A 25,263-nucleotide genomic window follows, 5' to 3' on the forward strand; every position below is an offset into this window, starting at 1 on the left:
CTGGTTTGATGTAAATAAGTTATCATTAAATATAAAGAAAACAAAATTGATTATTTTTGGCACTAGACAAATGAAAACTGTATCTAAAATAAGGGTTAATGGAATTGAAATTGAAAGAGTGTACGAAAATAAATTTCTTGGAGTGATAATTGATGATAAGCTGAGTTGGAAGTCTCATATAAACCATGTGAAAACAAAAATGTCAAAAACCATTGCTATTCTCTATAAAACAAAGCATGTCCTGAACAAAAAATCATTATACACACTTTATTGTACTCTGTTTCTTCCATATATGACTTACTGTCTGGAGATATGGGGTAATGCATATAAAACGAACACTCTTCCTATTTTCAAGTTACAAAAAAGAGCTATAAGAATTATAAACCAATCAAACTATATAGAACCAACTAACATTTTGTTTATTAATCTGAATACCCTGAAATTTTATGATTTAGTTGAATATAAAATGGCACAGATAATGTATAAAGCACAAAATAACTTGCTTTGCCCCAGTACTCAGAAGCTGTTCAAAGTCAGAGAGAGTCAATATGACTTAAGGGGAACAGATTTCTTTAAAAAAAACAAGATAAGGACAAATATAAAGCAGAGATGTGTTTCTGTTAGAGGAGTTAACCTGTGGAATAGTTATGACAGTGATTTTAAAAAGGTGTAGTTCATTTTCCTTGTTTAAAAATATGTTTTAAAATAGAGTATTAGAAAAATATATAAATCAAGAATGAAAAGAGCAAAAAAAAAAACCCTCTTGATTCTTTTGCTTTGATGTAGTTACTTATCTAAGGTGGAAAGTTGTTTTTTTTCTTGTTTGTTTGTTTGTTTGTTTGTTTGTTTGTTTTTGTTTTGTTTTATTATTTGCTTCGAGCCCTGTGTACAGGAGCTGCATGCAAAAAGATATTTTGTTAAAAGGGTTGGCGTAATAAGCAAATGCTTCAGCCAATACCTTTTGATTAGCCTTGTCTCATGCTTTCTTGCTTTGTGGTAGATTTTTGTTCTGTTTTCACTGAGATATTTGAATGCTAATCAATAAAAAAAAAAAAAAATCAAAATCAAAACTGCAAGTGTCCAGAGTGAGGACAGACTGAGGGACCCACTGCTGCACATCATCTGTGAGGTTTTGCACCCCTGATGATCCACCAGGACAAACTCAGCAGTGTGTGAGGAAGAGGAGGAGGAAGAGCCAGCAGCAGCTGACAGATGGAGAGAATAGACAGACTGTTCCCTGTTTGTGAAGGACTGCTAGAAAGGTTTAAAATAACTAACTGTCTGTCCTGAATCAGTCTTATTAGGTAATGTTCAAATAAGTTTATCATTCCAGTGTTTTCAGTGTGGGAGAAAGTACTCAGGGCCTTAACGTTAAACACTATGAAATGCAGCAACAAGTTTAATGTTCAGAAACATAAAGTATGTATCAGCAGCAGAATGGAGCTAAAAATAAATGTTTGTTTCAGTTCTATGAAGCTTTGAGTATTTTGGATTAGTAGCACTGCTGTGTTTGTTGCATCATATTGCTGTAATTGTTTATATGCTTTATATATTCTGAGGTAAGTTGATCTATAGTGTTACATCATATTCTATAAGGATGTTGTGTTTGTTTACTTTCTGCCCAGTTTGACCCATTTAGCAGAAGACAGCCTATTTAAAGCTCTGATATCTATTCTGTATGACTTAAAGCAGTTATGACATGGTATGATTTTCTCACCCAATAAAGGAATATTTAATATATCAGTCTACTCTTCATTCTATCAGACACAGTTATCACAGCTCGTACATTTGCTTTTTACACATATATGTAAGTATTGAGCCAAATTTAGTAATGTCAACATACTGAAGAAACAACATTTGTCTCTTATATATAATACATCTATATATACACTGTCAAAGATACTTGAGTATCTTTGAGTGAAGATTTAAGGTGATAGGACATATGAATAGCTGCAACTTGGATCTTTACTGAAGCTCAGTATTTGACACAGAGTTCACTCACATGAATTTCACTCACATGTGCTGTACCAGTGTACCTGCACATGTGATGTGACAATAGAAGTGATTTGATTTGTGAGTTCAAACTCACTGCTGTAATAACTAATAATGATTAATATAATAACTATAATATTGGCCATCTCATATTTACACTGACTTTAGTCTCATGAACAACATTAACTATTTGTTATTTACTAGCTAATCTTAAATGACTGTTCAGTAAAGATATGAAGCCCAACAATCATGTTTTACAGTCCTGTGGTCTCAGCCTCAGATACTTATTAAATCACACAAAGCTCGTGTAGAAACAAACAAATGAACAAAATATGTTCTCCTTCATTTCTGTCAACCACAGGTTTCCAGCTATCATGGTTGCTAGGCAACCTGGGCAGCGCGACTGAGGCTAGACCGTCCCATTTCACAAGCCTCACACTTCCGGCCTTAGCGGTCTTTGAGTACGCGGCCCTTGAGGACCGTTGAGGCTGCGTACTTTAAGGCTGCAGACCCTGAATTGGGATACAGCCTCTGTCTCCAAATTTTCAAGATGGCAGCCTCCACAAGCGGGGTATTTTGGCTTCATTTTTGCACAATGGTAGGAGGCGGGGTCGCGTAGTCCATGTTTTCTACAGTCAATGGCTGTGTCCCAATTCAGGGGCTGTGTCCCAATTCAGGGTCTGCACGCATGAACTACGCATTTTAAGTGCGATTACGTCACCGCCACGCGACGACGGCTGTCCCAATTCGAAGTGTACTTCAAATGCATACTCCAAATGCGCCGTCGATTTCCCCAAATATCAAGCGTGGTCCGGTGCACGCTTCCCATATATCCCACAATTGATAGCACGGCGGTGGGTGTGGATAATTTTGCCGCAAAATACGGCAGAAGGGAGCCCCCGAAGAGTGAACTGTCAAAAGTAAGTATTGAATATGATGTCACCTATTTATGTGCGAATGTTTAATAACGAAGAACATTAAAACATTGCTGTTGGCCACATATCAGCAAAGTTATGTGACATTAGTGATGTTTGTAACTTGTTTAACTTGGGTTTAAAGCCTCTACACACACACACACACACACACATATATATATATATATTTAAATATATATATATATATATATATATATATATATATATAGATAGATACATAGATACATATCATAATAATCTGACAATACTATGATATTGGCCATATTATATTTACATTACCACAGTGAGATGGCTTTAGTGAACATGAACAACAAGAGCTAATTGTTATTTACTAACTACTCTTGAAATGACTGTTCAGTACAGAAATGAAGCCCAACTATCATGTTTTCCAGTCCTGTGGTCTCAGCCTCAGATACTCAACTAATCAAAGTGATGTCATGACAAAAATGAATGACCAACAAAACATTTTTTCTCCTTCATTTCTGTCACACAAAGCTGTATGAGACGTTTCTCGCGGTTAGTATCATGGTTCCTAGGCAACCTGAACAGCGCTACGAAGGCTAGACCGTCCCATTTCACAAGCCTCTCACTTCCGCACTACGTAGTACGCGTAGTGCGCGTACTTCAAGCGTGCAGACCCTGAATTGGGACACAGCCATACGCGTTTGAAGTACACTTCGAATTGGGACAGCCGTCGTCGCGTGGCGGTGACGTAATCGCACTCAAAATGCGTACTTCAAGCGTGCGGTCTCTTAATTGGGACACAGCCGATATTTACTGATTTCGAAATCCAATACTTGTTTCTTTCAGACTCGTGAACCATGAACAGATGCCTCTAAGATTTGTAATGAGTAGTTATTTAGTTACTGCTTACTCTGCCTAACTCCTTGGTTCAGAAACACCTGCTGTCAAAAGGGAAATTGCATAGTGCCCTCTGGCGGTCAAAGTATCAAAAATCGACTCTCATAACATGGTTGAAGGGTATGGAAGCCACTAAAAAAAAAGGATCCATAACTCAAAATTTCGAGTTATTTTCTCAAAATTCCGAGTTATTTTCTCGAAATTTCGAGCACACCATCCGCTCCGAGCTCCCTGACCTGCACTCAATCTACAGCAGGCGGTGCTGGACCAAGGCCAGGAAGATCGTGAAGGACCTCAGCCATCCCAACAACGGACTGTTCTGTCTGTTGAGGTCTGGAAAGCGATTCCGCTCCCTGAAGACCAACACAGAGAGACTGAGGAGGAGCTTCTTCCCGCAGGCGATACGGTCTCTCAATCACACCACCACACAGTACTGACCCACACATATAGTTCTTACACAAGGGGACATTCTGGACATTGTTTTCACTTCATCACTTAAATCACTTTAAGCATATTTGCACTGCACAAGACATAATGTGGATTGCACAACACTGGACATTATATTCTTCATTTCCAGTTAATACTTGTACAGCTGCTGTTATTGTGTATATATATATTTATATTTCTTCATACATTCTTATATAGTTCTATACTGTGTATTGTGTATTTTGTTGTAGTTATTTTATTTTTTTAACTTTAATTTATATATTTTATCTTATTCTTTCCCAGTTAAATTTACCTTTCATTCTAATTTGTGTTGTACAGTTATTTCATTTTTAACTTTAATTTTTATATTTTATTTTATTCCTTCCTAGTTAAATTTACCCTTTTTAATTTTCATATTTATTTCCTATCTTATTCATAGCCTTTTCTTTTTTTCTTTAGGTCACGAGCAGTTGTCTAAGCATTTCACTGCATATCGTACTGTGTATGACTGTGTACGTGACAAATAAAATTTGAATTTGATTTAATTTGAATTTGAAATTCTTGGTCCCAGCTTTTACCACAAGAGGGCAGCGGTGGTGTTTTTTGTACACAAGACGTCCCACAGGCTGCACAACAGAGTGCAAATGAGGCCAAGGGAAGTATCACATCAGATAATCTCAGAGTATGAGTTGTTATAAGTGGACACTACTAAACTTTGTTTAGTGACAACAAAATGCCATGCGAAATTATGCCAACTACGTGAGAACCAAAGGAAAAAAACAGATTACATGAGCCCAAACAACTTTTTCCTTTTCTTTCTGTCATGAGAAGCTAAAATACATGTGCATCTTAGCAAATACCAGCATAGTCAAGCCTGGTGTGGTTGTTGGATGGAAATACATTGTGTTCGTGACTCCAAAAACACACATCAACAATGATTAATAATAATATTTGTATGAGATTGTTTTCTTCATTCTAGCAAGTGAAGTTGTTCATAAAGATTATTAAACACCATTAATTGCAGTTTTAGTCCCTACCTGTCCATCAGTCTTTGTTTAGTGTTACCAACAGTAAAATTCACTCAACTTTTTGCATATATTTAAAACAGACTGAAATGGCTTTTTAAAACATTTAAGAATAATCACACAATTCCCGTGGAAAAGTGGGTAAATGTGTAAAACACCATGTCCCATGCATTATATGTTGTTGTGACGATTATTACGACTCCAGAAACAATGCACACTTTAAAATGTTGTCAGGGTTCCTGGGTCGGTGACCCAGTGTTTTCAGTTCACACTCACTGTTTATCTACTGCCTGTTCCACTTCCTGTTTTATTGTGTTAGCCTTGGTCTGTGTGTATTATGTTCAATCCTCTTCCCATTATCATTAGTTCATTATGTTCAGCTGTGTACTCACCGGTCCCTCATTATCATCATTATCACCAGTCTGTGTATTTAAGCCCTCTGTTCTACCCATTCAGTGTCGGGTCATTGATGATGTTGTTTCTGTCGTGTGGTCCGTCCAGTCAGTCAGTTAGCCAGCCAGTCTACCAGTCCGCTAAGTCCAGCCAGCCAGCCATCCATCCTATCATCTGTTGTCTACATATTCAATAAACCTCGTTCTGCACCACGAGTCCTGCATGTGGGTCATCCCTTCCTCGCCTCCGCACACGAGCCCTGACAAATGTAACTTCCTCCTTTTTTTGTGACCAAAACTGAGCAAAACCACACCTATCTAAATTGACAATAATGTAATACTTAACAAATCTGACAGATTGTTTATGTTTAAACTTGATTTTTTTCAGCAGACTAGGCTCCCTCCAGGCAGCATATGCATTCAATTTATAAAACTAAGGAATGCACCTCTTTCTTTCTTTCTTTCTTTCTTTCTTTCTTTCTTTCTTTCTTTCTTTCTTTGGCTCATCACAGTGTATGACAACCTGTTAGCCAAGAAATAATTCTGTAAATAACTCCCATTAAAAGCACATCTTTTGTTTTTTTGTCGTACATATACATTTGTTGCCTTCTGGCTTTGTGTTTTTAGTCTAAATGCTAGCTAAAGCACACTGGCCAAAGGCCACAGCTTCTATCTATCTATCTATCTATCTATCTATCTATCTATCTATCTATCTATATATATATATATATATATATATATATATATATATATATATAAGTGCTATTAGTGGTACTACATAAAATATGTGGAGGTGAACTGCAGATCTGTCTGGTAGAAGGGGTGACAGTGGCAATAAGACACAAAGGGCATTGAGGGTGGGGGGAGGGAGGTGTCACCTCCCGTGCACATGATCGCTGGCTACGCCCGTGAGACTCGGCATATCATAAAAGATGTGAGAGGGAATGATGAGGGGAGCACAAAGACAGAAGGGAAGCGAAAGGACAGGGAAGGAGGAGATCTGCCTAAACTCCGCCTCCGGTCTCGGATCCTCTCGCATTCCTTCTTCACAGCCCCTCACGCTGGAGATAGAGAAAGAAAGGGAAGGAGAAACAAGAAGGCCACGAAGAAAAAGAGGGGGAGCAGTGAAACGACCATGGCAATATCCAAAACGTCTCAGCTTGAGATAGAGTCCGATCCCAGCGCACTTTCACCACCGTCGACCCCGGCTCGGAGCATGCAGTCGCACAATAGACAGAGTCCTGATGAATGAGGAGCTTTACCTGGGCCGTGGACAAAATGAGGGTCATCTTCATCCAAAACGCCGGTTTCGTCGCAGCTTTCTCGCCTTTCTCGTGATGTTGGCAGTGTTTGGGACGACAGATGATGTGAACGAGCCAGAGCTAACCACAGCCAGATCATGCGAGTAAATTGAGGAGTAAGGGGATCGTAGCAATTTATTTAGGCTGTCTTATTTTATTTTATTTTATTTTATTTTATTTTAATGGGATAGAGAGCTTGCACATATTTATAGCCAGTATAGCATCTCTGAATCGAAAGTGTGCTGAGCTTCCGGCATGCAGCCTGCTGTCGAAATCTGAATAATACACTATATTTTTTAACTATATTGGCACTAGAATGTATTTTTAACCAATGATAGAGTATGTACCAGGTTATTAAGGTCCGATCCTTTTAGACTTCCGCGCTCATGTAGTAATCCTTTAGTATATAGCAATTATTAATATGAATAGGTAGAAGGAGAGATCTCTGGCCACTATGATCAAAGCCTATTGATCAACTGAGACAATCTGGAAATGTCAGTTTCCACGTGTGATAACATGACTGGCGTCGTTCCTTGTAATTTATTTATTTATTATTACTATTATTAGGCCTATAAGTATTATATTATCGATTTATTTTTTAGGTAGGTAGTGATATATTTAACAGTGGGAAGGCTGTTTTAAACCCTTCCTTATAGTGAGATGGAAACCGCTTATTTATCGTCGCACCGGGGGGGCACCCGTCCCGAGGCCCAGAAGGGCCAAAGCTCGGCGGGTGAGCCCTCCGCTGCACCACCACCTTCAACTCCACCTGCCGGCAGCTCACCTGAGGAGACCCCGACGAGTGGTGATGGACGGAGAAACTCGGGCGTGAAGAAACACCATCACAAGCACAACCTGAAGCATCGCTACGAGCTGCTGGAGACGCTGGGAAGAGGCACCTATGGCAAAGTCAAGAAGGCCATTGAGCGGCACTCTGGCAGAGAGGTGAGCCATTTACACAAGCAGCTGCAAACATCTGTCACGATGCTTTTAGTAAACCCAGACGCTTGTAATTCACAATACTTCTGTAACGCCCTTTAGCAGCCACTACAAACAGCACTGGTCCCAAATTAAGTGGTTTGTTGCTCCCAGACGCGTGTGCACGACCTACCCCCGCTGGGAATTCCCCCACCATGCTCCAAAAAGGCCAGTGGGGCCAGGGAGTTACGCTGCACACATGCAGGGCCTCACGACCGGATGCCGGAGTGCAATTCCGGCTACTGACAGACTTATGGGGACTTGTCTGACCCTCACAAGCTTCACAAAAGTTCCCCAGAAGTGTCCTGCGTCCACGCTCATTCATAATTTGTAAAGTTTTTAAGACATGCATTGCAAAGTTCAGATCAACCCCAAATTCACTCTTATGCGAATGACCAGCATTTGACATAGTCTCAGTCTTTAAAGTAGTAGGTTACTTGTACTGTTTCATCACTCTGCACAGTGCCGTACAGTTTTTCCCTTCCCGTTTTGTTTCTATTTTTAAAGTGCCAAGTTTTTTTTTCCCTGCATGGCTCAGTCTGGCACTTTGCGTTTCTTTTATTTGAAAGTGATGAACTGTATATTTGTGGCAGTAAACCCACCATCCGCTGTGATGTCCTTGCAGACCGGCAGATCTCTACCAACTATTTCCACATGTGGCAAAATATGACCCCAGTGCCCATTCTGGCAGGGCATGAGGAAATTTCCACTGAAACTTAGTACAGGCCAACAATGTCCCCCAGCGGATTCATAGCTCCTGGCAAATGCATGTTTAATAGGGGAAGGGGGGCAGCAAACCCCCTGGTACGACATTCCTGTTTGACCTGTCCCACTTGCCAGCTTCTCCTTTCTTCCGTTTGTTTTTCGGCATTATTGCCATGGTAGCAAGTGTAATATGAATTAATGTAATTTCACTAGCATCATAAAACTGTGCAATTGTACTAACTGGACAGGTCAAAGTGTATTGCATGATTGTTGGCTTTGGATATCTTGGAAATCTTTTGTTAAATAATTGACAATGTTTGTCAAATAGTTGGCAAGTTTATTATATTTTTGTTACTAAGCCATAAAGCACTACTTGCCAGTCACTAAATATATAAATAAACCCAACATACTTATGTGTAAGTCAAAAAACTATAGCCCAGTGGCTCCAGTTCTCCTATTATCTACAGCACTGAGCTGAGCTTAGCATTAAAACTTAAAATAGAGAACTATTAATATGGGACCCAAGTCTGTGCACATAGAGTACTCACCATCTCGCAGCTTATGCATATGGCACTACGCTGCTAGAGTTTACTTGACCTCTGATCCAGAGGGAGTCCCTTGTGTCCATTTGGCATGTAAACCAGTGTGGTGAGAACGTTATTTAATCATCTCAGCTGCCCTGAACCTTTTCCTGGCTTGTTCCACAGACCCAGTGAGAAGAACAAAGTGGAGAGATAAACTGATGAAGCTCTCTGTGTGTGCATGCACACACATGGGAATAACGAACGACAGATTAGATGCAAGCATATTCAGCATGTCAGTGAAAGTAGAGCTGGTTTCACCTGGAAGCCCGTTTGTTGTACAATTTGCACGCTCAGTAAAAAACACAAACACCTAACATTAAGTGAAGTGCAGCAGATCACAGAGAACTTGGTGTGGCTTTGTGGGATGTGCACAACCCGTGTTTCTGTGCATGTGTGTGAAAGGTAAAAGGAGACCTGTGGCTATGTTTCAAATAGCTGCATTAAGTATTACATGCCATCTAGAGAGGACTATAGTGAAAAGGTTATGGTGACAGTCAGGCCTATAATGGACACTGACACATGAAAGGCCATCCACAGCAGGAAATTAGATTTAGAAGGTAATGTTAATATCCTGTATGGAGGATCCATCACAGACAGGGGCTGGGGAGTTAGCACAGAGATACAGGGAAGCTCACCACCATAACAAGAGAGAAACCGGCTCAGTTAAAAGGGGTAAAGAGTCATATTAATATGTGCTTAAAGCACCAGATTACATCATTCCCCAACAATGGACTCAATAGGGAGGTACGCAAGAGGGAAAAACATTGGCATTCCTCTGTTATTTTCTATGTTGTACAGCTGATGAGGCATTATGATTCCTGGCTCTGTTTGAGAATACACTTCTCTGGAAAAGTGACGGGCCTCTTTCTCCCACTCACTCTCCCTCTCTCTGCCTCCTCCTAAGTCTGACTCAGACACACAGTCAATACGACAGATGATCATGATCTTTAGACAATGCAGGGACGAGTGAGTTTGTGATGAATACTTCATCTATTTTAATGGCCTGAGAAAGCCCAGAACGATGTCAGGCTCCGCTGAAGCGAAACATGGACTTTCACTTCAAACGAGCTCTTTTGAGAACAAAGTCTGGACGACGGGAGGGGCAGACGAGGCCGCCCCATACCTGGCAGGGACCGACGTGGGCAGCAGTGCAGCGCCCGTTTACTGTGAGTGACAGTAATAGGGGGGTCCACTTAAGAACAAGCGTAGCTGCGTCAGCCAGCTCCGCCAGCTGGCAAGTAGCTGATCTGCGGTCCTGTGTAATGATCCGCATCAAGGTCAGGGCAAAGCAACATGAGGAGATACACAAAAGATATCTGGCTTTCTAGCCCAATATTGGGGAACTGTCTCATTCACTGATTTATCATGCAGTGTAGAATTAACTTCTCTACACATTTTACTTGTCTTTGTGTGTAACTTTTGTAGGCAATTTCTTAGTTCATTCGCTAATTTAAAAAAAATCAGGTATTTTTTGCATGCATGCATCCATCCATCCCACAACAACTGAAAAAGGCAAGCTGCATTCAGCTTTGCAAAGTCAAGTGTCAGTCACGTTTTGGGGATCAGTGATAAAATCCTGATGATTTTGATGAGGTAAAGGAAAACATCAGTGTTAAGACACAAACAACTTTTCCCAATTATGAACACAGCATGTGAACCCCCTGGACCCTGGCTTGTTTATTATGGTATCATTTCTTTAAATTCTATGTAATCAAGGCATGCTCTGGAAGGCAGCTATTCCGGTTTGGGGTTATTTTTATTGATGTACACGGTAATTAGCTTGGCACTCGCTACTGCCTGTGGTTTTTCGCTGAATGGAATAAAGCTGGGCTCCACAGAATACTGCAGTTTAGTCAGGAGGACAAAAGTTTAAACTAACATAATTCAGAGTGAAAAGATGCTTTACAGACCTGATCAAAGAACAACTCGGGGCTCAATCCAGATTGTTTAGGCTACAAGAATGATGTGCTAGACCGTGGGCTCTCCACTGGTTTATTTGAAGAAGGATGCTAACCTCTCATTTATGGAGTACATAGGTTAGTGGTTTGAATGCATCCTGTTGCGGCTGACTCTTAACTGAATTGGCTTTGCCATGACACTGAAGAATCATCAAATCAAGTGTCATTGTTGACTGTTAAGCTCTTTTTAACGGGCCCATTTGGCACGGCAAGGAGTGAATCACTTCCTCATCCCCTGCCCGTTCTCCTGATACCTCCATAAAACTCTCAGCAGGCCATCTTTTCAGGCTTTTTCGAATACGGGCCATTAGCTGTGTTTAATCAGAATAACTAAACATACAAGGCGGGGGTAGTGGTTAGGGTCTTCTCGGGGACTTTTGACAAGGGAGGAAATTTGCTTTGTAAGTTAATACTGACCGATTGATGGAGGATCACTCTAACCTTCAGCTCTCTCTTTCCTCTTCTTAAAATCGGTGAACACTTAACACCTTTCTCACTGCTTTTTAGGGATACATGGTGCAGACTTTATAGGCTTTTCTACCCCGCGCCTGCTGTACGTGGTTGGGATTTCGAAAGAAATTTCTCCACAGTTGTTGGAGTGGCAGTTAGTGCAGACATCCATGCACCAATTTGGATGAACGGCAGTACTTTAGAGGCTATTTGCCTAACCATTACCTTATTGCCAAATTCCTGCAAACCTAATGGCATTTCCATCAGCCTAAGCTGCACTGTGTGTTGTGCTAATGCACAGATGTTAGCTTGCTAACACAGCAAAGCAGAATAGTGACCATGACTGCTTAAATTAAACCTTATAATTATATCAGCATAGTTTTATTAGCATGAAGACTTTAGCATTTCACACAAAGCGCTACTATGTGCTAGTATGGCTGCAGAGTCCCAGACTGGCTCCGAAAACGCTCCCTGTTTCCAAGATAGCGCGCCGTATTGAGTGAACTATTGAGTGACCATTATATACTGATGAGGGAATGACTGAGTCAGGGGAGTGATTTTGGACACAGGCGATTAGTTAACAACAGCTGCTCCCAGAGAAGTCTTTACTATGGAAACTGCCATGTTGCACTGTGTGAATCTGTCCTCTGATGCTTCTGTAATCATGATGATTGAATATCAAAACAGGCCACAATGTTGGTACTTGTGTTTCAGTTTGCAATAGTTTGACCTCAGCAAGGCTTCGTAAGGTCAAAGGTTATTAAAAGTCTCTGTAGGTGGACAGGGGAGGTTTGTTTTTCTTTGATAATGAAATCAAGCATTGTGTGCAGACTGACATCTCATGACGTGCACCATGTACTGTGGATGAAGTGTACAATTTAAAGTTCACTGATAACAAATCGCATGTGACAGATAAATCTGTTGCAGCTTAATCTCATTTCAGTGACTTTCTGCAGTCACGTCTCTTCCCAGATTAAATCAGCCTATTTTTCAAATCAATTTTCTTGGAAAAAAAGACAAATCTGCTTTTACTTTAAACTGTTAAATGTGACACATTCAAGATACTGTATATCTAGGCGGGGGATTTTTGTTTGCTTGTTTGTTTGTTTGTTTTTTGCTTTTTTTCCTTTGCTGCTGAAGTCACATGAGTGAAAAGTGTTTGTCCTCTCTTTCCAGGTGGCTATCAAGTCCATTCGGAAGGAGAAGATTAAGGATGAGCAGGACATGGTACACATTCGCCGAGAGATTGAGATCATGTCGTCCCTCCGCCACCCCCACATCATCTCTATATATGAAGGTGAGGGTCTTTGAATGTCTACCTGTGACAAATCATGGACACTTATTTAATTTGAACATGCAAACAAAATCACACATGTCCAGAATTCTTCCCCCCATCAGCTCATTTAGCACTCGTGGCCGAGCTGTAGGACTGTCATGTTATGACATGCAGATGTCATAATAAGTCCTGGACTACAGCTCTGGGATGTTATTAATCTTCTTCCCGTCTGGCTGCCTGGTCTAGTAAAAGTCTGGATGACTTTGACAATTTACATCTGGATTCTTCTCTTTGTGTGTGTGTGTGTGTGTGTGTGTGTGTGTGTGTGTGTGTGTGTATTGCATTCACATTTGTGAAAGTTTGTGTTTATAAGAGGGGTGATATTCTAAGGGATTGCCTCTCCCACATCTAAGAGGTCACATCCCCTTGTCTTCTCTGGTCTTGATCTCAGGGCCAGACATCTGCTGATACTTAGAGACAACAGCAGCTGGGAACCAGACTATACTCGTGCATGTGTGTGTGTCTGCACATATGTGTCTGTATAAATCCCAGTATATTTATCTCAGTGTATGAACCTTTGTGTGTGTAGCTCAGGAGACTCTGGATTGGCCTCAGTCACCCGGGCTTGCTCCCCGTCTGACTCCAATCCAGTGCTATGCAGCAGGAGGAAAGACCATAAGCCTTCCCTTGGAGCAATATCAACATATGTCTACCCCAGGAAGCAGTTCACTAAATATCAAAGACTTCAAGTCAGACATTGACAACATATTTATTGTTTTGGGCCTCCTTTTTTTGATGAGTCCTCATGAATGACCTTTACATCACCGGAAGAAAACATTAGATTAGAATTGATGGCGACTCTAAAGGTTGAACAGTTCCCATTGATTTTTTTCAACATAGTGCTTGCAATTAATCATCTGATAATATGTAGTATGGGTCTGTTTTCCGTCTCCTACATTCACAACGCACTGCAGTGTGTTTTTTTGTTTGTTTGTTTTTTTGTCATGTGATTTGTGACTCGTGACTATTGTGTCAACATAGCAACAGTTTCAATGCCATTTTCAGGTTAGCTGCCCTGGCATAGCGGCTGCAGGCTGTGTGGTACTTCCCTAACTGGCTTAGCCACTGTCCTTTGTTCAGTTTCAAAGTCCTTAGGTCATTATCAGCAATGTGTATATGTAACAAACATAACTATTTGTCATGGGAACGTGCCAGTAGTCGGTCAGAGGGCTGAATTACCGATGAATTTTATGTGTTTTGCAAGAGAATGATTAAAGAACAGCCAGCTTTATAAACTCAGGCGAGCCTGCATGGTGTTTCTATGTGTGCTGCCTTCCTTTAAAAGCAGTCAATTCTACCAACAAACCTAACCAGACTCATTGCTCTCGCTCTTTGGTGTTTCTCCTCAAACCCAGCGTTTACTGTTGTGGCCTGGCCTCCGCCCAGCCTTGCTTTAGAGATGTATAGGAGGCCTAAAGATTTGTGTATCCGGCAACACCCTCTTCAACAGCCCCTGCTAACTGCCTTGTGTGAAGCAAAGCTGAACCAGATGTGTGCGTGAAGATTGATTTTTACCACTCCCTCACATTCTGCATCCATCAGCATGCTGCGTGGGGACATTTAAAGTTTTTTTTTTTTTTTTTTTTTGCTCTTTGCTCCTCAGGCGAAGCTATGCAGTGCCCTCCTTTTAAGAGAAATAGTCAACCCTACAAAATGCTCAAGCAGCATGAACTGATTCAGCCAGGGGGGAAAAAAACCCAAACCCTTCAGCGTGAGGGGAATCTTTAGAAATTTACCTTCTTACAACAAAATAAAAAATGATCACTCTTCTTGTGTCCCCACAGAAAATACAAAGCTAAAGCTAAGATCTTGCCAATTCTGTTACCTTGGCAGGAGTTCACTTTCTCAGTGCTGCTTCCAGATTTTGTGCTAAGCTAAGCTAAGTCGCTGACTATATTTGCAATGGTGTTAAATTTGTCAGCTAAATCTAGGCAAAAATCAGCCTATATCTCCAAATATCTTAAGTAAACATGATAAACAAAGGGAAAAATACCCTACAGATTAATTAAAATGTGCTTGTTTATGGCCTACTTTAGAATTATCCCTCCACTCCTCTGTGTGACTCTTTGGCCCTTGTGCAAGTTTTCAACAACAGTCTATCATCAGTGCAGACACTAGGACAATAGGCGCTAATTAGTCAGATGTGAGGGCATGACCTGTGAACAAAGCCCAGTGAGTGACAGCGAGGCTTTAGTGGTGGCTGGCGTGCCCAGTGGGCTGTAACAAACCCGAGTTATGTAAGCCAGGTAATTACCTCACCGCAAGTGCTCAAAGGTAAATGGGAGTGCAAGCTGAGAATTGGCTCCCCCAGCCTAACCCCATCAAGGTTCGCCGTGAATGTCACCCCAGGTCACTCCTCTGTCCACCAATCAGAGAGCTGAGTCTGCTTTTGCCCTCCCAAGTGCTTGGCTTACATCCCGTCTGTTACTTCCCGAGCTGCCAGACAGTCACAATCAGGGAGCATTACCATCACTCAGCAACTGTGTGTTTTTGTAGAGGATTATATCTTTAAAAGAACCCCAGGAGAGGAGGGGTGGGGTGCTGAGGAAAGTAGTGTGACAGACTGTGAAGGTGCTCACTCAAGAGTACAGAAAGCGGAGGCCCCCACCTCAGTGACCCTGCTGTGTGGGAAAATCAACACGGACAATATGTAGCAACATGGCTGACTGTGTTTTTCTAGCCTTTTTTCCCCTCTCTCTTCTTCTCCTCTCTCTCCCTAACCGCTGTCATACTCTTCATGCCAAGAAGCATGTTGCCAAACTGAAATTATATAGCGGATGGCTAAAAACTGACACACAATGATATGTCTGGTGAGCTGTATTTCAATGGCGATAAAAATGAAACAGCATTCCTCTAAAAATCAGCACACGTGTCACCAGGTTTATTCATTTTGCTTCGGTCGTAATAAAAGTTCAAGGTCCAAAAGAGAAAAAGCCTGCTTTGTAAGAGTAGGTACAGAAGATAGAAGAATATAGGTTGGTTGTTAGAAATATCGGACTGTGTTGTGAAAAGTGGCAACATGATGCAAAGCTCAAGCTGTAGCAGAACCTCCACCTGAGCCTGTGAAGGTAACTCTTTCTCCTTTTCTTTTTTTTTTTTGTGGTCTGTTTTCACTGCTCTCCACTTGCTCTGCTCTCTGAGCAAGGCCTGATTGAGTTAACAGCCCCTCCCTGCTGTAGTGTTGTGAAGGAGCCAGGCACATGAGGTGGGGTCTGGGTGATGTAACCCTGGGAGAAATGTAGAGATGTAATGTGTTGCTTTGGAATTTGGATTCCCAATTCCCTCCAAAAAAAACAAAGGGCGGAGTAAACGTTTTTTTTCCTGCTTTTTTACTTAATAATGCTCATTAATATTTTTATTAAGAAGGCAAAATGAACCTGGGCAGACTTAAGAAGCTGTCCTCCCATACCTCTATGTTTTTGGAAAGTCGGTAATAATGTGTTGCTATTTTCTTATCATTTCTCAGTGTTTGAGAACAAGGACAAGATCGTGATTGTGATGGAGTATGCCAGCAAGGGCGAGCTGTATGACTACATTAGCGAGCGTCGGCGCCTGAGCGAGCGGGAGACGCGGCGCTTCTTCAGACAGATAGTCTCCGCCGTGCACCACTGTCACAAGGTGAGAAAACTCATCCGTGCCTTCAGCTTGTGCACGCTGTGCTCTGTGTCTCTTACACACATAAAGACTTTAAGTCCTTAATTTATCCTTCACCATTCCCCTCACACATTCAGACGCATAGCTAGTATAATCTGCCAGCCCTGCACGGTGTGCTGTTCTTGGCGCACTGGTTGTAGAGAGTCATCTGTTTCTGAGTGAAGATAGAATGCAGGCCAGTTTAATTCAGGCTTACCCTCCCATTACAGAGCAGGGCAACAAACAGGCCCTGTCTTTAAATCTGTGCTCAAATCTTGCCGCACACACACGGACTGATGTCCTGAGCTACCCCCAGAGTCATTCTCCAGAGATTAAGTTTGGTTCACACCCACATCCACACCTCACTTACTCTGCTTAAAACCCAAAGATCCCATTGGCTCCCCACTTGTCACACTTTTCCCAGCTGTAGATAGGGATGATGTCATAGTCTTCAGCTAGGGGACTCCCAGACTAATCTCTATAAATGCTCCCCTTTTCTTTTTTTAAAAAAAGAATTTGCTTTCATTATCAGACTCTAAGTCATGGCCGCGGCGCTAAACAGGACGTCCTGGCCTGAATGTCAATTGTCCATTACCTGTGTATCTTCCCCAAAACGCCAGCCTTTGCCCCCAGAGGCTAAGTTATCAGATGATAGACGATTGGTTCACAGATTGGTCCCAGACAGCCATGAATGATGAGTCATTACCACCAAGCGCAACCCCTTGCTGGGTGGGGTGGTGTGAGTCACAGGCACAACAAGCAACCAACCACTTCTTCCTTGTGTTCACCAATCAGAGTCATGTGAAAATGAGCACCGTGTTAGACAGTCACCGACAGGAGATGCAATGCTGAGCTGCGCAAACAGGCGGGGGGTGACGGATGAAGTCACTCCTCTGCATCTGAGCTGGGTTCTGTCTGTCTGCGTACCACATGTTAATTCCTGGATTTTTTTTCCCCAACCCGTGCATTAACAGCATAGTCGCTGTTTTATCCCATGATGCTCTGAGAACATAATTCATACTGGGAGATAATTACAGGCTCATGTTTATGTCACACATTTGAGCTGATTTAAAAGAAAGTCCCAGCAGATGTCAGCTTGAAGATCTTCGAGGGGACAGGACCAATTAAAGAGTACTAAGCCAACAGGCTGTCTTGATTTCCTCAAGCTATCTTTGTCAAAGTAAATCACACATACATACAAATGCAATGGACTGTTTATTGCTTGGAACCCTCTTTAATGAAAAATGAGCTGATGCATGCATCAATCTTTTTCTTTTTTCTCACTGCAGAATGGAGTAGTGCACAGGGATCTGAAACTGGAAAATGTGCTACTGGATGAAAACTGTAATATTAAGGTAACCTTGCCTCTTGTGATGGTCTGGGATGTGTTGGCAGCCAAAGCCTTGTCTCAAATGATCTTTGCGTGAGGGAAAAGAAATAATATGACCTGAAATTCTAACTTGGCCTTGTGTTCACAGATTGCTGATTTTGGGCTGTCCAACCTCTACCATAAAGACAAGCTACTGCAAACCTTCTGCGGTAGCCCCCTATATGCTTCACCGGAGATCGTCAATGGGAGACCATACCGTGGCCCGGAGGTGAGTCTCAGCGGAAATAGAAATTTAATCATTTATTGCCCTCCCTGAAAATTCATTTTGGGATGAACCGCTAGTGATTACAATCATCATGTAGTCAATATACAAACTGGTGGGTAGACTTTCTTCTCAGGCCCTTTGATGGGATTAGTCCATAGTCCAAGGGAGGTCTCTCTCTTTTGGGTCAGCATCCCTCCCCTGTCCTCCCTTTCCTACAATATTCAGGGGTCTTTGAAGTGAGGAACCAGGGGATCGTTTTTCTCACTCTGTCTTCAGATTAACTGGATTGGAATGAGCTCCCCAGCCTCAAAGCGCAAGCGCTGTCTAAACAAATACTTTTGGTGAAAGAAACAGTGAAAATGTCTCCCCAAAACCACTCATTCTGCAAGTGCAGAGTCACTCCGAAGGGCGTTGTCACTACAATTACATCAGATGGATAAAACAAAGCAACAAGGAGGAGGGGGGGATGTTGAATTTTTAGATTTCGTAGTCAAACCGTTCAATTTAGTGCGATTCACTGTAATTTACTCGAGAGTGCTAAAAACAAAATTATAGAACCACAGCTGGGATGAGGCCACAAATTACAGCGAGCAAAGACAACAAAAATAGAGCATGACAATAGTGAGTGGCCTGTCGCATACTCAGGAATGGACCGACGATGACACAAAGAGTGAAACATTCACGATGCTGGTCATTGATTACGTCTCAAAACTTTAGCTGCCCTCATTAAAATCACAGCCCACTGTATCTGCCCCCAACTACAGTCTGTACACTTATTCTGTGCCATGCTCTTTGTTTCTCTCTCTCTCTCAGTCACACAAACACACACACACACGTCAACTGCATGTCTTTAGCGACTGTCAGGAGCTCAGCATATCACAGTTGCTATCTCTGCTGGTCTCATTACCCTCTTCCGCTCCCACCACTCTGCACCTCCTCAAAACACCAAGTGTTATGTAACATTTTTGAAAGCCACATTATATTGTGAGAGAGTGTAATGTGTCTGTGCACAAACAAGTCATGGCCCACCAAAATACCTGCCGTTGTCATTATGTCTTTGAGAGGCCTGCTGGAGAAACAACATCATATCATATTGCTTATTGGTGTGTAGAGTAACTCAAAGCCCAGTCTACTCAGCTCATTTCACAGCATCCATTTTTTTAATGCCATGAATCACTAATCACTGTTTCCTCCAGGTGGACAGCTGGGCCCTTGGGGTGCTGCTGTATACCCTGGTCTATGGAACTATGCCGTTTGATGGGGGAGACCACAAGAACCTCATTCGCCAGATTAGCAACGGCGAGTACAAAGAGCCCACTCAGTCCTCAGGTACTGCTGGAACTTTTGGCTCAGCTTGCATTCCTTTTGGTTTGGGTCATGTTAGGAAACACACCTGATTTCAGTGCGCTGTGTAAAACAATAGCATAAACTGTAATTGGCAAATCTAATTCAGCTGTGCTGCAGATAGAAACCACGAGGACTCTTTTTCTCATAAATTCCAGAAGAATATGAAAGCCTTTAAGATGTTTGTTCATACGCTCTTTGGGGAAGCATGGATCAGAGCGCTCTGGATGTTCACATGTAGTGGATGCAAATTGCATTACACATGATAAACAGTGACGCTTTTATCCAGACAGCATAAAGAAGCACATCTTAGCTGAGCAACAAGACATTATACTTCTTATTCATTTGCTGGTAACATGATTTTTGAATAAACTACAATGGAAACAAAATATAACTTTTTGTGCTAAAAAGAGCAACTTTTTGTGGAAAAAAAATACTCTTGAAAAATACTCAGTGATTCATGTTTTTGGTATAGGTGTAACAGTCTTTGAAATGAAAAAGCAATAGCATATGATTTTAGTATTTGTATGTCAAATAATGTGCAGCGTGAAGCACTCAACAGATCTCTGTTTACTCCCAGATGCCCGTGGACTGATCCGCTGGATGCTGATGGTGAATCCTGAGCGTCGAGCTACAGTGGAGGACATTGCCAATCACTGGTGGGTGAACTGGGGCTGGAAGAACAGCGTGTGTGACTGCGAGACCCAACGCGACCACGGAGGCTCTCCCATGCTGGCCCGTTTCATCGACTGGCAGAACCGCACTGAGCCACGTGGTTCTGGAGCCAAAGCTGCGGCCATGCCCCAGCTGCTGCGCCAGAGGCCCAAGAAGTCCAAGAAGGAGAATGTTGAGGCAGGACAGACGCACAGTGGAGGCGAGGACAAGCCAGGTCTAAAGAGACCCAAAGGCATCCTGAAGACCAGGGTTACCGAAGAGCACCAATCTGTAAGTCCTGAAGAGGTGGAGCTGGGTCAGGTAGCGCTGCCTCAGCAAGCTGAAGGTGGAGAGGAGGCGTCCAGCCCAGACCGAGAGGAAGAGGAGCCGACGCTGGGAGGAGTCTCCCCAGCCAAGATCGTGCCGTCTCTGCCCAAAAAAGGCATCTTGAAGAACAACCAACAACGGGAATCAGGGTACTACTCTTCCCCAGAGCGCAGTGAGTCCTCCGAGCTTTTAGGGGGCGCCAGCATGTCTCTGCTAGCCACCTCCCCACCCAAGAGAGCCATGGGGAGAAAGGGTATCTTGAAGCGAAATGGCAAGTACTCCACCTACAGCGGGCCTCCCTCATCAGCGACGGTGGCCGGAGTCCTCGGTGAGCCTCCTCCATCGACCGACTCTGGTTTGTCCCGCAGTCAGAGTCGTCCCTCCAGCATAGTGGGGGAGGACAGCTCCGTCCTGTCCCTGTCACCCAGCTCCCTCAGCGGGGCCGAGTGGCATCCTTCCACACCCCACCTCCGCCCAAACATCAGGGCTTGTGTCTCGGCTGAAAACCTGCTGCAGCTCGCCAACTTTAAAGGCTTCCAGGCAGCCCCGCCAATCCAGGGACACAAATTCAGCCGCGGCCCCAAAACAAAAGGCTCCCCAGGGGACAATGGCAGCTTCTCCTTGTTGGGGGACCTGGAGGACATGACTCAGGTGTACCAGCAAGCCCTGGACATCAGCAGCAACCTCAACTAATAGATGGGTGGAAGACAGAGAAGAAGAGGGATTTTAACACGAGTGTGTGTTTGTGTGTGCGTATGTGTACAGATGTGTATGCGTGACACTAACGACCAGTGCGTTACTGGGATCGGCCTTTCGTAGCTTGTGGCTTTTTCAAATGGGGTTGAAATCTCGATGGAAAAGATGCGTCGCTACACTCGCACACACGCACTCACACACACGCAGGCACATTTCTCTGGCTAGAAAACATTTAGTTAAGGTTTTCTGTGCAGGAGAGAGACAGAGCTGGCATGAGAGAATGCCACCCAGTCAGCTCTCTTGGCCCGCCCATAGACTTTGCTGTGTTCAACATGTTTACATATTCAGCAAGAAGGCAAGTTAGAATCACAAATGCAGCGATCAGAAACTGGTTGGCTCTGCTTAGACATCACCCATTTCCATGTATGAGTTTACAACAGCACCTTAGAACTCAAAACGGAGCATATGCTTTTGTGATCTTTACTTCCTTTAAAAAAAAAGAAAGAAAGAAATGAAACAAACCAGGGTCTTGTTCCAAAAAAAAAAAATAGCATTGCTGATTATTTATTAATATTTTGTAGCTTTAGTTTTAAGTGCAAAACTGGTGGGCGCTGGCTATTACTGGAAGAGTCCAAAGCTCCTTGTCTCCAACTGTGTTTGTGGAACTGACATATATAATTATGTTACTCGGTGACGAGAAACATCTATATACCCCAATATATAACTGTGTCTGTGTATGTACAACACGCAGGCAAGTATACCTTCATAAAAGCATATGTCCTATATATGTTTATGATACTAGGAAATATGTAGGAAGTGCCTTTTTTTGATTCATAATACAAATTATGTATGTCATTTCCTTAATGTGGAGGGAAAAGCCAGGCCAACCTGTCACCAGTTGTGCTTTTTTGTATCATGTTGTTTGTGAATGTAGAGAGACCCAGGGCCTTCATAGCACAGCTGACTAACTACTTACTCCCTTCCCCCCATCAAAGCCCATTCCTTCTACACAGGTGAAATTACACACAGATACACCAGCATCTACAGGCCAAGAAAACAAAAATCCTTCCTCCGTGGTCTTTGTCAGTGTTAAAGTTTGTAGTTTGGTTTGTCGGCAGTTAAGGCCTGGTTGAACATACTTTTGTTGGCAGGACAAGAGGTCTGGAGGGGCTCACCTAGTGGGACATCTAGTGAAGGGAGATAGCACAGACAACATCTCACAGTCCTGGAATGTGTCTGGCTATAGCCCTAGTTCTTTCACATTTTTTGGGCCTACCTGAAAAAAGTAAGAGGTGTTTCTTTCTTTCTTTTATTTATTTATATTTTGGGGTTTTTTTCACTAAAGAAGATTAGGTGCTTTCCATTGCTGGGCTGGTTAATATTTTACCCCAAGCTCTTCAAAGGAGCTAAGTAAGGTGGTTTGTTTTAGCTCGCTGATGACGCAGCAAATTCCTCAGAGGGAGGCAGGAGACGTGCTGGTGCTAGAGATCTGTACTGGCCCCAGCCCGAGTCAGCACAGGTGGGATCTGCGGTCAGTGCTCGGCCCCTCCAGCTGTGTATACTAGTTCATTATGTCAACCAAGCACAATTAGCCAGCCATTGTTTTCATTTGAGCGTGAGAGAGAGGCGGCGCGTAGAGACTTATAGCTAGAGGGAGAAGAAAGGTGTGAGAAAGAGTGATGCATGGAGCAGTGGTGAGATTAGAGCAGTCTTTCCTGTAAAACGCAGAAAAGGTCGAGGTGTTAGAATAGTTTTAGTTTTTGAAGGCTTTGTAACGTAGACTAGTGAAAGTAAAGAAAGTGAATAGAAGGAGCAGAGGAAAAGTTTTTGTTTTATACCAAAGAAGTAATGAAACTGACAATGATTCAGGGGAATGGGTGAGTCAGGGGCTTGTCAGAGTCCTTGCATTTTTCTTAGGAATCTCCCCAACCCCCCCCCCCCCCCCACGGTGTATGAAATCATCCCCACATTGGCTTGACCTGCTTTATTTTTCTTCTGTTATTCCCTAACAGAGATGCTGGAGGCTGTTGATATAGCTTGTCTTGAGGGTCATTGTGTGATCCCAGTCTTCTGTATGGCCTTAGAAATTGTGATACACTTTTCAACAGCAGCAAAAGAAATGTCAAAAATTGGAGAACGATGACTGACATCATCCGATACGTTAAATGATGTGAGTGGAAAAGCATGTCGTGGGGGACCCCAAGGGAAAAAGATCAAGTGTTGAATGTTTTCAGCGGTGGCATGTGCGAAGAAAAGGTCCTGGGTTCTGACTCAAATGAAAGACCCACTGCGTATTATATTGCATTTTATTGCCTTTTGTATTGCATTATATTGTCAACTGGATTTACAGTGAAAAAATTATACTATGTTAGTATTTTGTTTTATTATGCTTCTGTTTTTGATTTTCCAAAATATAAGAAATGTTTTTATTGCTTTATGTTATGGCAGAAAAAAAATACTTCCTTCCTTGAAGTGTCACAATTTCTCTCCAAAGGAAAAAAACAACAACAAAAAACAAACAAAAACAGCCAAATCTGGTGTGAAATTGGTGAACTCGCACACATTTCCCCCTGTTTTTGGAATACCCACAGGTGAAAGTGTTAGCTGGAAAAAAGAGCAAAAGACTGACATTTTTACTAATAGCTGACTGCAAGAAATTTTTATTTTCACATCTACCAAAGCAGGGGAGGCTAAATATGCTGGAACAACACCAGGAGGAAAAAAAAAAAGGAAATAAATCAATGGAAAGAATCTGATGATAAAACATTAACTCTGCCAAACTGGAAATAACTGGTGCATATCTGTTAGTTAGCAGAAATTCTAATCATAGGAAAACTTGACTGGATATTGTTATGACAATAATAATAAATTAGTATTTTATGTTATTTAAGCATTATTTTGGTTACAGCTTTTTACTATTGCGGGATATTGCCAAAATTTCTTTTATTGGTTTTATTTGTTTTTAATCTGTGGGTGATCCTGGACTGCCAAGGTATTGTAAGTTGCGTGCCTTTGGTATCTTTCATGATTTTTTTTCTTCTTTTTTTAAATTTGATAATGAAAATTATTATCAATGTGGTTTTTTTATACTTGTATTTATTGATCAAGCCATTTAAAGTTGATGTCAAAGTACTTCATGTTCATGCTTTGACCTGCTTAGGACTTTAGTGTTTTGTGTGCATGACGCACTGCACACAGAAATATTGTTGCTTCTTTAAAATAGAGTTGTGTCATCTCATTGTGAAGGAGGTGGTCAAGTATCTGAGGAGAGACAAATCAATAAAAGTTCCTGAAATCCTGTAGAATGTCTTAATCTGTCAACTCGGGTCAACACGATGCCCCTGTAGTACTGTATCAACTCAAATAAATGGATCTTGAAGGTAATATGTGTTTTGTGTGCTTTTTGCTATGCATAGTCTTTTTATTCTAGAGCTTTGTCAAGTCAAGTGGCTTCAGTCATTTAACATCAAGATTATACAGGATTCATGCAAGGAGAACCTTAAATACATCTAGGTATAGAAAAGATGGCTTTGCATTTAAAGTTAAACAGTAATCTATATAGTCGCCATCTATAGAGTTCCAAAAGCTCCCTTTAACACATGAATGTCTTCAAATATACCTTTTTTTGGCAAATTATTTCTGGTTTATCCAGTGGTTGAACTGGATATCCAGAGTCTTTTTTTTTTTCTTTCAGTAGGACACATGTTAATTAAACTAGTGAGATGGCCTCATTTCTGTTTCCTTATTAAGAATGTGTGACCCAAAAACTTTCACCAGTGGATTTAAGATGTCAGCGGCGGTGTCCTGTTTTCATCATTAGCTTCAAGTTAAGGAATTGTTTTCATAACTTGAAATGCGAATAGAAGTTGTACATTTGTAAAAATTATGCACAAGTTTTGCAAACAACTTTATGTTCAGTATAATATATGCAGGTTTTCTTCCTGAATACTATCGTTGTTTATATTTACTGCGGGAAGAAACGGTTTTTATAAGGAAAAACACTAGAAAGCACTCAGTCCCCCTCCCAACTCCCCCAGCCTTTCCTATTGGTGAAAAAATATACCATGTGGA

The 25,263-nt window shown here is 42.0% G+C and overlaps 2 protein-coding genes across 3 annotated transcripts in view; one reads left to right on the forward strand and one right to left on the reverse strand.

Moving 5' to 3' along the window:
• The window catches only part of mov10l1 (Mov10 like RNA helicase 1), a 25,806-nt gene extending 17,773 nt beyond the window's left edge, over window positions 1-8,033 (reverse strand). Inside the window, exon 1 of the mRNA XM_085359384.1 lies at window positions 7,717-8,033. The gene's annotated coding sequence lies outside the window, so the exon portion shown is untranslated. The remainder of the gene's footprint in view (window positions 1-7,716) is intronic.
• On the forward strand, window positions 6,565-24,566 carry nuak1b (NUAK family, SNF1-like kinase, 1b). 2 transcript variants are annotated; one of them, XM_085359386.1, is made up of 7 exons: window positions 6,565-7,877; window positions 12,784-12,904; window positions 16,410-16,561; window positions 17,866-17,931; window positions 18,055-18,199; window positions 19,348-19,500; window positions 20,096-24,566. In XM_085359386.1, the coding sequence occupies exons 1-7, from the start codon at window positions 7,593-7,595 to the stop codon at window positions 21,187-21,189; spliced, it is 2,016 nt and encodes a 671-aa protein (XP_085215512.1). In that variant the 5' UTR covers window positions 6,565-7,592; the 3' UTR covers window positions 21,190-24,566. The 2 variants fall into 2 exon arrangements, with proteins under 2 accessions (XP_085215512.1, XP_085215511.1); XM_085359385.1 differs by having other exon boundaries at window positions 18,055-18,174; window positions 19,368-19,500.
• The last annotated feature ends 697 nt before the right edge of the window (window positions 24,567-25,263 follow it).

Source organism: Diplotaxodon limnothrissa, linkage group LG7 (assembly GCF_057381915.1).
Source record: "Diplotaxodon limnothrissa isolate DT_005_m linkage group LG7, D_limnothrissa_male_GT1.1, whole genome shotgun sequence".
In the NCBI taxonomy this organism is placed as follows: Eukaryota; Metazoa; Chordata; class Actinopteri; order Cichliformes; family Cichlidae; genus Diplotaxodon; species Diplotaxodon limnothrissa.

What these genes read in the sequence shown, in the direction of transcription:
- nuak1b (XM_085359386.1), top strand. Translation starts at nt 7,593, where the DNA reads ATGGAAACCGCTTATTTATCGTCGCACCGGGGGGGCACCCGTCCCGAG. An exon ending in ATGAAAACTGTAATATTAAG is followed by an intron (nt 17,932 to 18,054) that starts GTAACCTTGCCT and finishes TTGTGTTCACAG; the next exon opens with ATTGCTGATTTTGGGCTGTC. An exon ending in AGAGCCCACTCAGTCCTCAG is followed by an intron (nt 19,501 to 20,095) that starts GTACTGCTGGAA and finishes GTTTACTCCCAG; the next exon opens with ATGCCCGTGGACTGATCCGC.